The following is a 13,984-nucleotide window of genomic DNA, read 5'->3' on the forward strand; positions in this document are numbered from 1 at the left end:
GCGGTGGGACGGGGGGAGGGGGAGGCATGTCTGCTCAGCCTGACCCCCACAGCTGTGGGTGCCCACGCCTCAGGTGGTCAAGCTGGGCCCGGGGACGGAGCCGGCATGGCAGAGGCAGGAAGGGCTCTGGTGCCCACTCACCAGCCAGACAACGAGCGAGTAGTGGCCGCGGGCAGCGGCCGCATGCAGTGCGCTCATGCCGTCCAGGGCGCGCAAACGCACGTCGGCGCCGCAGTCCTTGACCAGGAACTGTGCCAGGTGCAGGTGGCCCTCCTGGCAGGCCAGGTAGAGGGGGGAGGCGCCGCTGCGCGTCCTGCGGTTCACGGCGCTGTGGGAGGAGGCGGTGTCAGGGGCGCGGGGTCTGGAGGGCCGCCATTTGGCCAGGGCGGTGTCCACCCCCGCAGGGCCACCTGCAGCACCGTCATCCGAGGCAGGGACAGCGGAATGGCCCTTGACCGTCCCCATGGCCATCACACTGCACAGCACACGGGGCTGACCTCCAGGGACGCGATCTCAGTGCAAGGGGTGAGTGGTCAGCCTGACGCCAGCGGCCAGTGCCCCCTGCCTGCCACCCCTGCGGGCTGCACGCGCCCAGGCCTCTTTAGATTGATCCCTGATCCAGGGCTGTAGGCAGGAGTTTAGAGGTAAGGAGCTGCGCTGCCAACCCAAAGGCTTCAACCACAGGAGAAGGACGGGCTGTCTCCTCCCGTGATTTACTGCCTCTGAAAACCCACTGGAGGGTCAGCTATGAGTCAGTCCTGCCTTGATGGGACACGGCAGGACAGAGGGACCAGAGAAGGGCCCCTTACCCACTCTACCCTCCCCTACATCACACAAAGGGAGCCCAGATCCCCAGCGCCAGGCTGCAGGGAACTGAACAGGCCCCTGGCGGCAGCAACCAGCCACGCCCATATAGGACACTTGACTGCAGGGCCTGGAGCTCCTCCCTTACTGGGGTCCCAGGGAGGTGAAAATCATGTAGGGAGTGGTCCCTGCACCTTGAGTCCGGTCAGGACCCCATGCAGCGGGCACTGTGACTCTCAACACTCTCAGGACGCTGCCAGGGTGGGACAGGCAGCTCAGTACGAATGTGGGGGAGGTCAGAGAGGTCACCGTGGCCTGGCCGGTGGGCCTGCAGCAAGCTGGTCTCAGCTCAGATAGGCAGTGGAGGTGGGAGTGGCGCCAGGTCCAGCGGCCTCCGTGCCTTTAGAGAGAATTAGAATGTGTGTACACGTGCCTGGGAGTACAAACGTGGGAGTGTGTGCGTTGTACGTGTGTGACCTTTCATGTGTGTGTTTGAGAGTGTGAGAATGTGTGTGTGGCTTTGTATTTCTGTGAGAACGATGTGTGCATGCATGTGGGTGCGTGGTGTGTAAGCTTACGTGAGAGTGCGCCTGTGTGTTCATACACGTGTGTGGACGTGCGTGCGTACTGTGTGTTGTGAGGGGCTGTGTGAAATGTGCAACATGTGTCCGTGAACGTGTGTTAAGTATAGGTGGACGTGCATGTGAGCGTGTGACTGTAGACATGAACATATGTGTGTTCGTGCTTTTAAATAACTGGGGGTGGTGGTGTCTGTGACTGGGAGCTGGTTTGTGACACAAGTGTGGGCGACTGAAGGCTGGTTTTCAAGTGATAGCAACTGCTACGATGACCACGCTTCTGACAGCATCGTGGGGCTGAGAGGGCTTCAGGACACACAGGGGGGACAATGGCACTGCACTTGAGCTGCCGAGGCCTGTCACAGGCCAGCGCACGGACAGAGGGACACGGGGTGGGGGAGTGGAGTCATGAGAACCTGGAGCTGAGGACCCGTGGCCAGGAGTTCCACTCTCGGCAGGAAACCAGAAACCCAGAAACGGGGTCCCGAGGCCCCTGTGCCTCACAGTGGGTGTCTGTGCTGGGCAGAGAGGCCCAGATGGGAGTCAAACTGCACCCACCCTCCTACACCTTCCCTGAGGGTCCCAGCATGGAGGGCACGTCCAGGCCACCTGACCAGCTGCCTTCAGCCCTCAGGGACCCTTGTTTGCTGCACATGGCACAGGGCACCCCCCCTGTCGGCAGTCGCTCTCTCAGTGGCCCACAGGCTGTGTGTAGGCTGTTCCAGGGCCCTCACCCCTCATGGTAAAACATCCACCTCCCACCACGCCTGGCCTTACACCAGGAGGGCACCAAGCCCTTCCTGACCCAGCTCTAAACCTTGCCCCCTTGGTCCCCTCCCTGGGACAGTGTGCCCCTGCTAGACCCTCCCAGGCCCGCTCCTGGCTCCTATGTGGGTGCCGCACCTGCTGTGGGCAGCCACCAGGAGCTTCAGACAGGTCAGGTCTCCACTGACAGCGGCGTGGTGCAGGGGCAAGGCCCCCTCCAGGGTGGCCAGTGTGGCTGAATGGCCCTCTCGAAGCAGCCACTCCACTACTACGGGGTGTCCAAACCGGGCAGCCAGGTGCAGAGGGGATACTCCTGAGCCATCTTGGTCCTGTAGGGGCCAAAGGTGGGGCTGTGAGCCCAGCGGCCAGCCAGGCTGTCCCACCAGAGCATTGTGGGTAGAGCTCCGGTCTGACCAGGCCACCCTGCCCACCCTTCTCCCTACTCCGTGTGCACTGGGCCCCACCACAGCACTCCAGCCAGGGGCCAGGTCCACTCCAGGAGGTGACGGGGCTGCCCCCAGTGTCCACAGGCTTCTCCTCTTGGCCATTGAGGTGCCACCTGCCAAGAGTGCCCAGGCCAGACTTGGGTGGGCGGCAAGCTCCTAGTCCCTGTCCAGGGACCCAGCAGATCACAGCAGCCTTTGGGAGAGGCCTGTCTGGTCAGGGGCTGGCCGTGGCTCCCAAGGCTTTAAGGACAATGGACGTGGGGACAGGGCAGGCAGGATAAGGGGAGCTGGGCCCTGGAGGGGAGCCCAGCAGGGTGACTGTCCACCAATATTTAGCTGTCTGTGTCCCCAGCAGCGCCTTGAGCCTTGTCCACCCCACACCCACCCACGGCTCCCACCTCCTACCCTCAGCTCTACTGCCTGAGGGCTCCTGACACTGGCTTTACCCACCCCAGGCCGTGGCTCCTGTGCGGGGCGGACAGCAGGCATGTGGGAGGAGAGTGAAGACCCTAGGGTGGAGGAGGCCGCTGGGACTTTCTAGGAATGCAGGTCTGCTTGGGGTGACCTGGGATTTGAACCAGCCACGGGCTGATAGTGTGTCCCCATGGACAGATGAGTACAAAGAACCAGGACTGAGTCCTCAGCATGCTGGTGTCAGAGCACCTGGGTTCACACCTCCCCACTGCCCTGCAGCCCACAGCCCCCTCACCTGCAGGCCACAGCCCCCCTCGCGGACCAGCCAGCACAGTTCAGCCAGGTGGCCGGTGGCAGCTGCGTCGTGGGCCGGGGTGGCCCCGTTGTGGGCCCGCTGGTTGCCGGGAAGCCGGGCCTGCTGCACCAGCAGCTTCACGCAGTCCAGGTGGCCGGCGCGCGCGGCGAGGTGGACCAGGCCGGCGCCCAGTGCATCGGTGGGGCCCGAGCCCAGGGCCCCCTCCGTCAGGAGCCGCTCCAAGGCTGCCCGGTCTCCCTGCTTGGCGGCCACCAGCGCCCGCTGCTCCGCCATGCCCAGCCACCCAGCAACCTGGCACCCCAGTGGCTCCGCTCTGCGCCCACAGGCCAGGCTTCCTGTTTCAGCCGTGGGCACGAGCCCCCGGATCCGGTTACCGATAACAACGCTGAGCGCAGATGGGAGGCGGCGAGTGCCGGGCAGGGGGGCCATGGGTCCACGCCACTCCCCATGGGGGCCGGGGGCTGTGGATGCACTGTGAGGTCCCCCAGGGACGAGGAGGCAGGGTAAGTGGGGGGTGCTGGTCTATCCCTGTGGGTGTCTAGCACCTTGTGTGTCTGCTTGGTGCGAATGTCCTCTCTGGGCAGCAGCAGGCCCAAGTGGACTTTTCCATGGGCCTGGGGCAAGCTGCCTGGGCCAGAGCAGGCACCTGGGGCCAGAGGGGTGCACCTGTCCACCAAGTGGGGTGTCTACACAGCAGTGACCTGCTGGGGGCTAGTGCTCTGAAGCACAGCAGCAAATCCACACTTGGCTCCTGGACCCCTGGCCTGTGGCCTCTTAGCCCAGGGGAAGGGGGCGACTTCACAGGGCTCTCCATGCCCTGCTGTGGGCGCTGTGGACCCTGCAGATAATGCAGGGTGTGGTCTGAGGTGGGAGAGGTCATTTGCCTGGCCTCCAGCCAGTGGCAAGCCCGTCCACCCTTTCCAGACTGTTCTTCCCTGAGGGGGACACCATAGCCCCATCACACTGGACCTGCCCCCCAAGAACCTCAGGGTGGGGTCTTTCCACACCCCTGTGCTGTGATGAGATGGGTGCTAGCACGTGGCCCTGCTCCCTCAGTGTCAGGTGCGTGGACAGAACCCCGCCAGGGACCAGGCTTCCCCCGCAGAGCACCAGATGCAGCATGGTGGATCCAGGGTGTTTATTACTGTCCGTTCCAGGTCTTCACACAACTCCTAACTGAAGGCTGCATGCTGACCGGTCGTTCTCAGAAAATACATCCCGTGTGGATGTCCCTGTGACACCAGGGTGGTGGCACGTGTGGCAACGTCCTCAGACAGGTGAAGAGTCCTTTAGTGAAGGAGGTGACCACGGAGGCCGGCTCACAGCCCACATCCCACCCTGGGGACCAGGAGGACCACTGATCACACCTGCCCCACATCCACTGGGGGCCCGAGAGGGCGACAGTGGCCTGCTGGTGTCAGAGGGGCAGCCATCCAGGCGGTCACAGCTGGCCAAGGGTGTGGATGTGGACCCCACAGAGGTGCAGGGGAGGGACCTCGTCTGCTGTCATAGTCACAGAGAGGACAGGACAGCGAGCACTCAGCTATTGTCCTGAGGGCAGCCCACCCACCTATGTGTATCCATGTCCATCTGACCACTGGACATGACACAAGTGGCCATCCTGTGTGGGTGTGCCCCTGGCCTGTGACTGACTGTCCCATGTAGATACATGTCCCTGGGCCTGCGGGTGGGTCCATGTGAGGTGGGTCCCTGGCCTAGAGGGTGACCATCTCATGTGAGGTGGGTGTCCCTGGACCTGGGGGTGACTGTCCTATGTGAGGGGGGTGACTGTCCTATGTGAGGGGGGTGACTGTCCTATGTGAGGGGGGTGACTGTCCTGTGTGAAGTGGGTGCCGTGGGCCTGGGGGTGACTGTCCTATGTGAGGGGGGTGTCCCTGGGCCTGGGGGTGACTGGGGGACAGCTGGCCTCTTCAGGACTCTTGTGGGAAAGTGAGCCTGCCATGCACTCCCAGGTTGCTGGCCCTCAGGCGGCAGGACAAGGTGGAGACTCCGAGAAGCCAGGAAGCCATCACCTCCTGGCCCTGCGGGAGGAGGAGGCCATGGTCCTGGAGAGTGGTGGGCACTCGGGCTGCTCTGCTCCAAGCTCTAGGCTCACAGTGGAGGGCCAGCCTCGGCCTTCGGGGTGTCCAGCCGGGCCACAGCCCGCTTCAGGTCCTCCACCACAAGGTCCACCTCTGCCCGGGTGGTGCTGCGCCCCACGCTGAGCCGGAGGGCGTTCCGGGCCACGTCAACAGGGACTCCACAGCTCAGCAGCACTGGGGAGGGCCTGGAAGGAGAGGGGTCAGCCGTCAGAGCCCCCACCCGCAGTATTCCTGGGGAAGGAAGGAGAGGGGTCAGCGGCCAGAGCCCCCAGGTACTTCTGGGGAAAGGTCTAGTGGGACAGAAGGGTCTACTCCTCTGGGAGGGACTAGAAGGCCCCAGAGCTCGGCTCACACGCACTGAGAGCCCCAGGCCTCCCCGCTGCTGCAGGGCTGATTCTGACTCGGCCGCCATCTTTAGGGGAGCCACTGCTGCGTCATCCTTCCCGGGAGCAGCCGATGACCACCCACCAGGCCAGCAGGGCTCCTTGTCTACCCGGAACCAGGGCCGCGGTGCCCACCGACCCCATGGCCGCCCGCGGGCTCTCTGAGGGGATCTTCACGAGACTGCCCGTCTCTCTCCTTGGAGCAGCTGGGGGATTCGAGCCACTGCCCTTTAGTTTTGCTGCCCTGATGTAACCCTCTCCTTGCCCAGAGTTCTCTGGCTCACGGCAGGACCCACAGTTACTGACCTAAGATGTGGTTCCATAACAGGAGACTTCTAGGAGGTGGTCGGTCAGCAGGCCAGAGCCGACCAGCACCCAGCCCCACTGCACCCCCTCATGGTCCCAGTGCCTGGTGGGGCGGAGCTGGGAAGGCGGGATCACTGACCCCAGCCTGGGAAATGTCCCCTGCATTTCCACCTCTGCCTGAAGGCAGGGGCTCTGGCCTGATGACCCCTGTCCTTTGCCCCCACAACCCAGGAGCCAGTGGGATCCCAGATGCCCCCCAGGCTTCTCCTCTGCTCAGGCCTGCACAGCCCCACACCACACCCCCTCCAGGTAGACTTCTCCTTCTACTGCCTCCAACAAGACTTCTCCTTCTACTGCCTCCAACACAGGCCACCAAGGGCACCTGCCTCCCCACCTGCAGCTATAAGCAAGCGGGGTCTGCCCACCCCTGGGACCCCAAACTGTCTGCTGAGATGGTAGGCGCTGTCCTCATTGACCCGTGCCTCAGTTTCCCACCTCAGGTGTGGTAAGCACATGATGAGGAAGAGGACAGCCAGAGGGGACAGCGACCCCCCCCCCACACCCTCCAACCCCAGCTTTTACATGGAGGCCACATTATCGGGGTTCGTCTCTCTCCCCAACTCTTCCCTCAAAGAAGAGAAGCACCGCCACCCCCAAATCCAGAGCCTCCCTCCCCAGAGCTCACCCCTTCCTCTCTCTGGAGCTCACACGGGCACCTGGCCATCCCCTGCAGCACAGCCCCTCTCCAGCCCCTTGGGGCCAGCACGGCTCATGTCCACAGTCAGCCATGCAAACACAGACCCCTTGCCCTTTGAGAGCCCTAATGGGGGCTGGACGATAACAGGGAGCCAGGCAGTGACACGGTACCCGTCACATTGTGAACGGCATGTGTCAGCACTTACTGGTCCCCGAGGTCCGAGTGGCATGCGGCACCCACACTGGCCAGCAGCGTCCTGCACTGGGCGAGCACCAGGCGGCCTGCCAGGGAGAGGGTGGTCCTGAGACAGTGTTGGCCTCACCCCAGTCCTGTTGACTGTCTGCATTCACTTCCCTTGGGGGCCTCCCAGGTCAGGTGTCCCTTCTGCACCCCCATGGAGTTCTGGGAGAAAAGACATCCTCCTCCCTTGTCCCAGAGCAACACAGACCATCAGGGTGGGACGAGGGAGCCAAATCACCTTGCAGCTGGGGTCCCTGGATGGAAACATTACAGGTGTTAGGGAGTCGCTCTGTCCCTGGAAAGTGGCTGTTGAAGCAGGTTCTCTTCCCAAATGCAGCCTGAAAAGGGCCAGGAAGGAGCAGCGACAATGTCACAGCACACACCCAGCCACGTTCTGGGAAACACACGTTTATAGACATCAACACTTACACTGACGGGGTGTTGATACACGCAGGGAGCTCTGGGGTTTATACACGCAGGGAGCTCTGGGGCTGTGATCAGCACTGCGTTCAACTGCTAACATCTGCAGTGTTTCAAACCCATCAGCAGCTTCTTGGGAGAAGGACGGACCATCTAGTCCTTCACAGCCTTGGAAACCCGATGGGTGGGCAGGAGTCGGCTGTAAGCTCGGAGGAGGAGGCATCTTCCTGACATAGGGGAGCGACCATGAGGGACGCAGGAAAGTAGACGGAACGAGACCATGTGAGCGGAGGGGACCATCACAGACTGTGGCTGAAAACCCGCTGGAGGGTCAGCTGGGGTCGGTTCCCCCTCCACGCCACACAGTGAGGCTGAGGCTCTGGCGGCCTGGTCGTAAGGAACTGCACTGTCAGACCAAAGGCACGCGGTTCGAGGCCCCCAACCGCTCCACGGCTCTAGACAAGAGTGCACAACCTCCTCCCTCGAGGTTCCCTGCCTGTGAAAACCCGCTGGAGGGTCAGCTAGGGGTCAGTTCCAACGTGAGGATCCCAGCAGGTGAGACGCTGATCTGATTCTCCCTCTGGTCCTTCCTCCTCCCCCTGGCTGTCCCGTCCAGCCCCCTCCTCTCCAGGCGGGTCCATGCGCATCACTGGGTGGCCTTCAGTTGCCCCCTTGTGGCGGGGCCTAGGCTCACCTGCAGCTGCTCCTCCAGGTAATCTCTGATCTCTCTCATGTGGGCTTCGTAAACCTCGCAGTTCTCGCTCACCAGCTCTGCGGCCTGAGGACAGACACATTCTGCTCAGCAGGACAAGGGTAGGGGGCAGAGGGCGCGCACCCACCAGGGTGAAACCGAGGGCAGGAGACTCAGTGATCTCAGGCACAACAGACCGGACACTGCCTCCTCCTGGCTTGGAGGCAGCATGTCCTGCGTGCATCTTCGAGGGAAGGATGCTGTGACCTGTTTTTGTACTTTGGGCATGCTGTCAGGGGACTCTGGAGGAGAATGTCATGTTTAGGGGTAAAAACTGCTCTTACAGCCGCTCCAGTGCTTTTTAGAGGCTGTAAATCACACAGGAGATTGCTGCCCATTTCCCTCCCAGGGTGCAGCTGCAACTCCACACCCACTAGGCCACGAGAGCCCCACCGCTTGGAAAAGAGTGAGCAGAAAAGGGGAAGACGGTCACTGAGGTGGCCAGGCCAGAGACGGGGCTACAGCAGTGGGCTCGGGGAGAGTGGCACCAGGCGGCTGGCTCGCCCTCCTTGCTCGGTCGCCTTCCATCTGGCTGTGCTTCGAGGCACCATTTCCTAACAAGTTAAATGCCCGAGGCAGCCCGGCAATCCACAGGTGCTTTATTCCCATCTACATGTGCCCACTTCAGGCCACTGTCACACAGGGTCCTCCTCACTTGTCAGACTTCTCATCCTGCTGTTACACACCTAATAAGCCCTGATGGCAGAGCATGCAACGTGCCCGGCTGCTAGCCAAAAGGTCAGTGTTTAAATCTACCAGCCAGTCCTTGGAAGAAAGATAGACAGTCTCCTCAATAAAAGATCCCAGGCTAGGAAGCTGCAGAGGGTCATCACGTGTGAGAGTTGCCTGCACAGAACCTGATGGAGGGGCACCATGTGTCAGGGTCGCCTGGGCAGAACCTGATGGATGGGCACCGTGTGTCACAGTCTCCTGGGCAGAAGTGGACTTACTGCACAGGACACCACAGTGTCAAGGTAGCTCTCCTCTGCAGTAGGAAACAAAGGAAGAAAAGTGCGTGCCCTGCTTAGCGCAGGGAAGCGCGGTACTCCCCGCGTCTGTTGGGGCTGTCCAGGAAGGGAGGGGAACCCTAGCTTTTTCCTGTGTCACTCCACAACACGACCTCCTAAGGTCCCTGGTCAACCTAAAGGTTGGTGGTTCAGACCCAGCCAGCAGGACCACAGAAGAGCATGTCTGGAATGTGTCTCTGCAAAGATTCCAGCCTAGAAACCGCTATTGGCTCCTCTTCTGTCCCGTGGTGTCCCCACAAGTAAGAACTGACTGACAACCAAGTCCTGGACAGCCAGAGACCTCTGGAGACTGATGGGCGAGCCAATGAATCATTCTGTCCAAGGTTCCCAAGAGCAACAAAAACACGGCCCTGAACTGACCTTTCCCCAATGAAAGGCCCTTCTGAGCAGCCCTCAGCTCTGCCCCTGGGCGTGGCACCTCCCACCCTGGGCAGCAGGCCAGCTCGTCATGCCCATGCCAGCGCACAGCGGAGTCGGCTTACCTTCCCGAGGCCCGCGATCATCGGCGTGTTCTCCGTCCTGCGAGAGACAAGGGTTAAATCCTGACCTGCGCAGAGCACATGCACAACGCGATGAGGTCCTATGGACAGGTGTCCCAGGCTGCCTCCCGGTGCGGGTACATGAGCCATCGCACTAAGGGCTTCCTAGAGCAGGCCCCTGGAGTCACAACGGCAGATGTGACCGATGGCCTCCATCCACATCAAGGTGTGACAGCCGTGGCTCGGATGTGAATGCAAAATGTGGGGTGTCCGAAGCTGGCCTTCCCTGTTGGGGGCACCCTCCTCCCGCGTGGCCCAGAGCTCTCTCCACTTCAGCCCCCACAGTCAGGTCTGGGTTGTGGGTCGTGGCTCCTGTGGCCCTCAGGACAGTAGAGTGGAATGCTGCCCAGTGCTGCACCGTCCCAACCCCTGTGCTGTGGCCACTGTCACTGTGTCACATGGAGGCACTTACTGTTCCCACTGTCCCTCGGCTCTTCAAGCACCATGTCCTCCCGGAAATGGCCCTCCTGACAGCGTGTATGGGAGCGATCTTTCTATGGAGCACTGGACATACTCCCGTGACACAGATTTGTTTATTCTGCTAGCGTCCACACGTGCTCAGCATTCTTCACCAACATCGTAATGCAGGGAAATCCTTCCTTCTTCCTTGTCCAGCTTTCACGTGCACAGGAAGTGAACACCAGTTCCGTGGCTTGGGGCAGGGCACCTTATCCTCAAAGCGGCACCCTGGCTTTTTGACGTGTCGGGGTTTTTCACAGCAGATTTGCCCAATGCAGTATGTTGTCTGATTTCTTACTGCTGTTTCGCTGGGTGTTGATGGTGGGTCCTTGACAAGTTCAATGTTTTCTCCATCTATCATGATGTCATCTATAGGTCCAGTGGTGAGAAACTGTGTTTTCTTTCTGTGGTGGTGAAATCCACACTGAAGGTTGTAGTTTCTTTTTACCAGTAAGTGCTTCGCGACCTCTTCACCGTCAGCCGGCCCGGCCGTGCTCTGTGCGTGTGTCAGGCTGGTGGCTCATCTTCCTCCAGTCCTCGGGGCACATTCTGCTCCCTGGAGCACAGTTCCTGAGTGTTTGCTCAGCACACCTTTTAAGGTCGGTGAAAGTCCCGCTCGTCAAGCACCTGTCTCCTCTGTCCACACACAGGCTCTGTCCGAGCACGGTACCCACCTGGGATTCCTTAGTTATACACGGTTGGTTCTGCCTCCACAGTCGAACGCCCAGAACGATCCCGGTAACCAGGGTTACCTCTGAGGAACCCCTTCATGAGAAGGAAGGCTTCCGGTGAGAGGGGTGCCCGGCATCACTGTGTGTGCACATGCCCGAGTGTCTGTGAGACTGTGTGGTGTCTGTGTGCACTGGGTATGTGTTTGTGCAGGTGGGGTATGTGTGTAAAGTGTGAGTGTGTGGTGTGAGTGTGCATGGGGTGTGTGTGGGGGCGGGGAGTGTATGCATGTGGTAGGGGGTGTGTGTGGATATCAGGTGTATGAGTGTGGGATGTGTGTGGATGGGATGTGAGGTATTGTACATGAACACGTGTGTGTGTGTGTGTGTGTGTGTGGAGTGTATGAGTTGAGTGTGTAAGCGTGCAAGAGGGTCTATGTGTGTGCAGGAAATGTGAACATGTGTGCTGGGTGTAAGTGTGTGTGTATGTGTGTGTCGGGGTATGAGCAACTTGTGAGCATGTATGAGTGTGTGTGTGTGTGTGTGTGTGTGTGTGTGTGTGTGTACACACGCAGGAGAAGGACTAGGAACCTCTGATGGCCAGTGTTTCCTACACGTTGATCCAACAAACTGGAAAAACAGACCTATGTGCTCATTTCCAGGAAAATAACACATAAACAGACGACACAGAATTTTTTCACTGACGAGCTTCGGCTGAATAAAATCTTCTCAAACTGCCGGAACCGGATCCTGCTGGCAAAGCAGCAGATAACAAGATAAATGGTGCGGAGAGCGTGGTAGGACAGAGGGCCGGCCACCCGGATTCTGTTCTGATGCGTCAGCTCCGTTCCCCTGGGACGGGCGCTCAGGTGCTGGGTGAGGGCTGAGCTGGGGACAGCGAGGCCTGGCTTTGTCCTCAGTCCACACCGCTTCTCACTGCGGGCTTAGAGTCCAGTCACTGCGGGATGGTCAAGTCTCACTGCGACCTGTGACCTGTCATGGCCTGGAGAAGCCACCAGTGTGAGCCAGCCGGGGGGCTCCCTATGCACCACCCTGTCCTGCACCCAGGCCCTCCCCACTCCCGCTTCCAGCGCTGTACTTCTCTCCCTCCTCTGATGGTAAGTTCAAGCCTGCTCCCCGCCTGTCTACAGCTCTGAGCGGCTGCTTCTCATTTCTCACACATTGTAGTGAAACGCTTTGAGATTATAAATGAGACACATGAACTTGTAAAACATTATACAGAGACCGTGTGCTCTCTACTCAGTTTCCACAAATGTCTACCAAAACTATGGTTCAGAGTCACAGGCAGGGTCTTGCACTGACACAGGCATGCTCTAGAACATTCCATCCCCATGAGCGTCCCTCACACTGTGTTCGACAGTCATTCCCGCTGTCCCTCTGCCCATACCCTCTCCTTAATCCCTATTAACACCCTCTCTGTCTTCCATTTCCGGGATTCTGCTGTTCTCAGGTTGTCTTGTGAATTAAATCACAGCCTGGAACATGTGGGGACTGACCCAGCACTGTCTCTGGGGACTCAGCCACCTTTCTGGACACATCAACAGTCTGCAGTACCGCGGGATCCATGAGGCAGATGGACCGCAGTCGTTTGGATGTTCCTGCTGGAAGACATCCGGTTCATTTCCAGGCCTGGGATCTTACAAATAAACCTCCTGCAAATACGTGTGTGGCTTCAATGCACACACCGTCTTCGCTCCTTGGGACAAACGTCAAGGAGTGAAACCCAGGGGTTGTGTGATAGCTACAGGCTTCGTTCTTACAGGAACTGGCTGACTGTCCACCGACTGTCCACAGCAGCTGTGCCAGCTCCGTCCAGGGGCAGTGAGGGAAGTCCTGGATTCCTCGCGTTCTCACCAGCACGTGGCGCTCTCGCTGTATTTTTTATTTTAGACATTCAGATGGGTGTGAACCTCGTCGCGGTTCCCACCTGCATTTCCTGATAGAAACAGTTTCACGTGTGTGTCATGTGTGTTCTCTTTCATGAGAAGACGTCCACCCTTTTCTGGCCAGATCGCTGGGTTTCTGCTGTTGTGTTTTGAAGAGTTCTTTATAATTCTAGGTCCCACTCCTTTGGTGTCTATGTGATCTGCACCTTCTTTTTTCTACTTCTGTAGCTTATCCTTTTTTTTTTTAGTTCATTATTTTCCTGAACAATGAAGATTGTCCCCATGGGCCAGGTGGTAGAGGAGACATGCAGGACCAGTGCTCTCATTCTGACTCCAGCAGGCGCGTACGCTGCCCTCACGCACTGGCCCTTTGATGTTGTGGATGATGGAGGGGCCGGGGTCGTCCAGGAACTCCATGCGCACCTCCGTGCACTGTCCTTGTGAGTCAGTCCTGCCCAACACCCTGGTGACTCCGGCTTGACAGGCTGCATGTGGCTAGTATCCAGACGGCTGCATAGTGACAGCTGGGCAAAAAGACTAGTTTATCATTTTAACCTTCTTAACAAGGCCTTTGATAGAGCACCCACTTTTAATTTTTATAATGCCAATTCATACTTTTTTTTGCCTTCTGTGTCATGTGCTATTGTCAAGTCTAAGATCTGTTTGCGCAGTCCTGAATCGCACGGATTCCTCCTTGCGTTTTCCTAAAGCTCACAGTCGTCTGTTTGCATTTGAGTCTGTGAGTTACGTTTTCTAAGGCATCAGACTTGGACTGAGGCTTCTCCGTGTGCATGCCCACTTCCTCCAGAGCCAGTTACCGGAAAGTTCTCCTCCTTGTCTTGAGCCCATTTTGTACCTTTCTCAGAAATCCGCTGGGTCTGTATCTGTGGGTCTTGAAGAACCTTGTCCAGATGTACAGAAAAAGATCTCATTTTAGTAGGAGATGTATTCAGTTATACTTCAATTTTTAAAGAACTGTCATCCTATATTATATAAAATTCCCCACTCCAAGAATATGATGCCTTTCCATTTTATTGAAATCTTTGATTTCTTTTAAAAGTTGTTGTTTCTGCAAAAGACTCAAGCAAGACCCACACCTCACTCCATACACAAAAACCAACTCAAGGTGGATCATGGACCTAGGACTAAAACCAAGGACTA

At 58.8% G+C, this 13,984-nt stretch overlaps 2 protein-coding genes across 2 annotated transcripts in view; both read right to left on the reverse strand.

Moving 5' to 3' along the window:
- Positions 1-3,596, reverse strand: part of ESPNL (espin-like) — a 22,416-nt gene extending 18,820 nt beyond the window's left edge. Inside the window, exons 1-3 of the mRNA XM_006893442.1 lie at positions 3,303-3,596; positions 2,286-2,476; positions 142-328 (exon numbers count right to left, since the gene is read on the reverse strand). Of these exons, the coding sequence (XP_006893504.1) occupies positions 142-328; positions 2,286-2,476; positions 3,303-3,596 (672 nt within the window). The remainder of the gene's footprint in view (positions 1-141; positions 329-2,285; positions 2,477-3,302) is intronic.
- A 1,839-nt stretch (positions 3,597-5,435) lies between these two features.
- The window catches only part of SCLY (selenocysteine lyase), a 35,324-nt gene continuing 26,775 nt past the window's right edge, over positions 5,436-13,984 (reverse strand). The window contains exons 7-11 of the mRNA XM_006893511.1: positions 9,733-9,769; positions 8,166-8,249; positions 7,290-7,389; positions 7,017-7,092; positions 5,436-5,610 (exon numbers count right to left, since the gene is read on the reverse strand). Of these exons, the coding sequence (XP_006893573.1) occupies positions 5,436-5,610; positions 7,017-7,092; positions 7,290-7,389; positions 8,166-8,249; positions 9,733-9,769 (472 nt within the window). The remainder of the gene's footprint in view (positions 5,611-7,016; positions 7,093-7,289; positions 7,390-8,165; positions 8,250-9,732; positions 9,770-13,984) is intronic.

The sequence above is a fragment of the Elephantulus edwardii genome, unplaced genomic scaffold, assembly GCF_000299155.1.
Source record: "Elephantulus edwardii isolate Elephantulus edwardi_28Jun2011 unplaced genomic scaffold, EleEdw1.0 scaffold00127, whole genome shotgun sequence".
Taxonomy (NCBI): domain Eukaryota; kingdom Metazoa; phylum Chordata; class Mammalia; order Macroscelidea; family Macroscelididae; genus Elephantulus; species Elephantulus edwardii.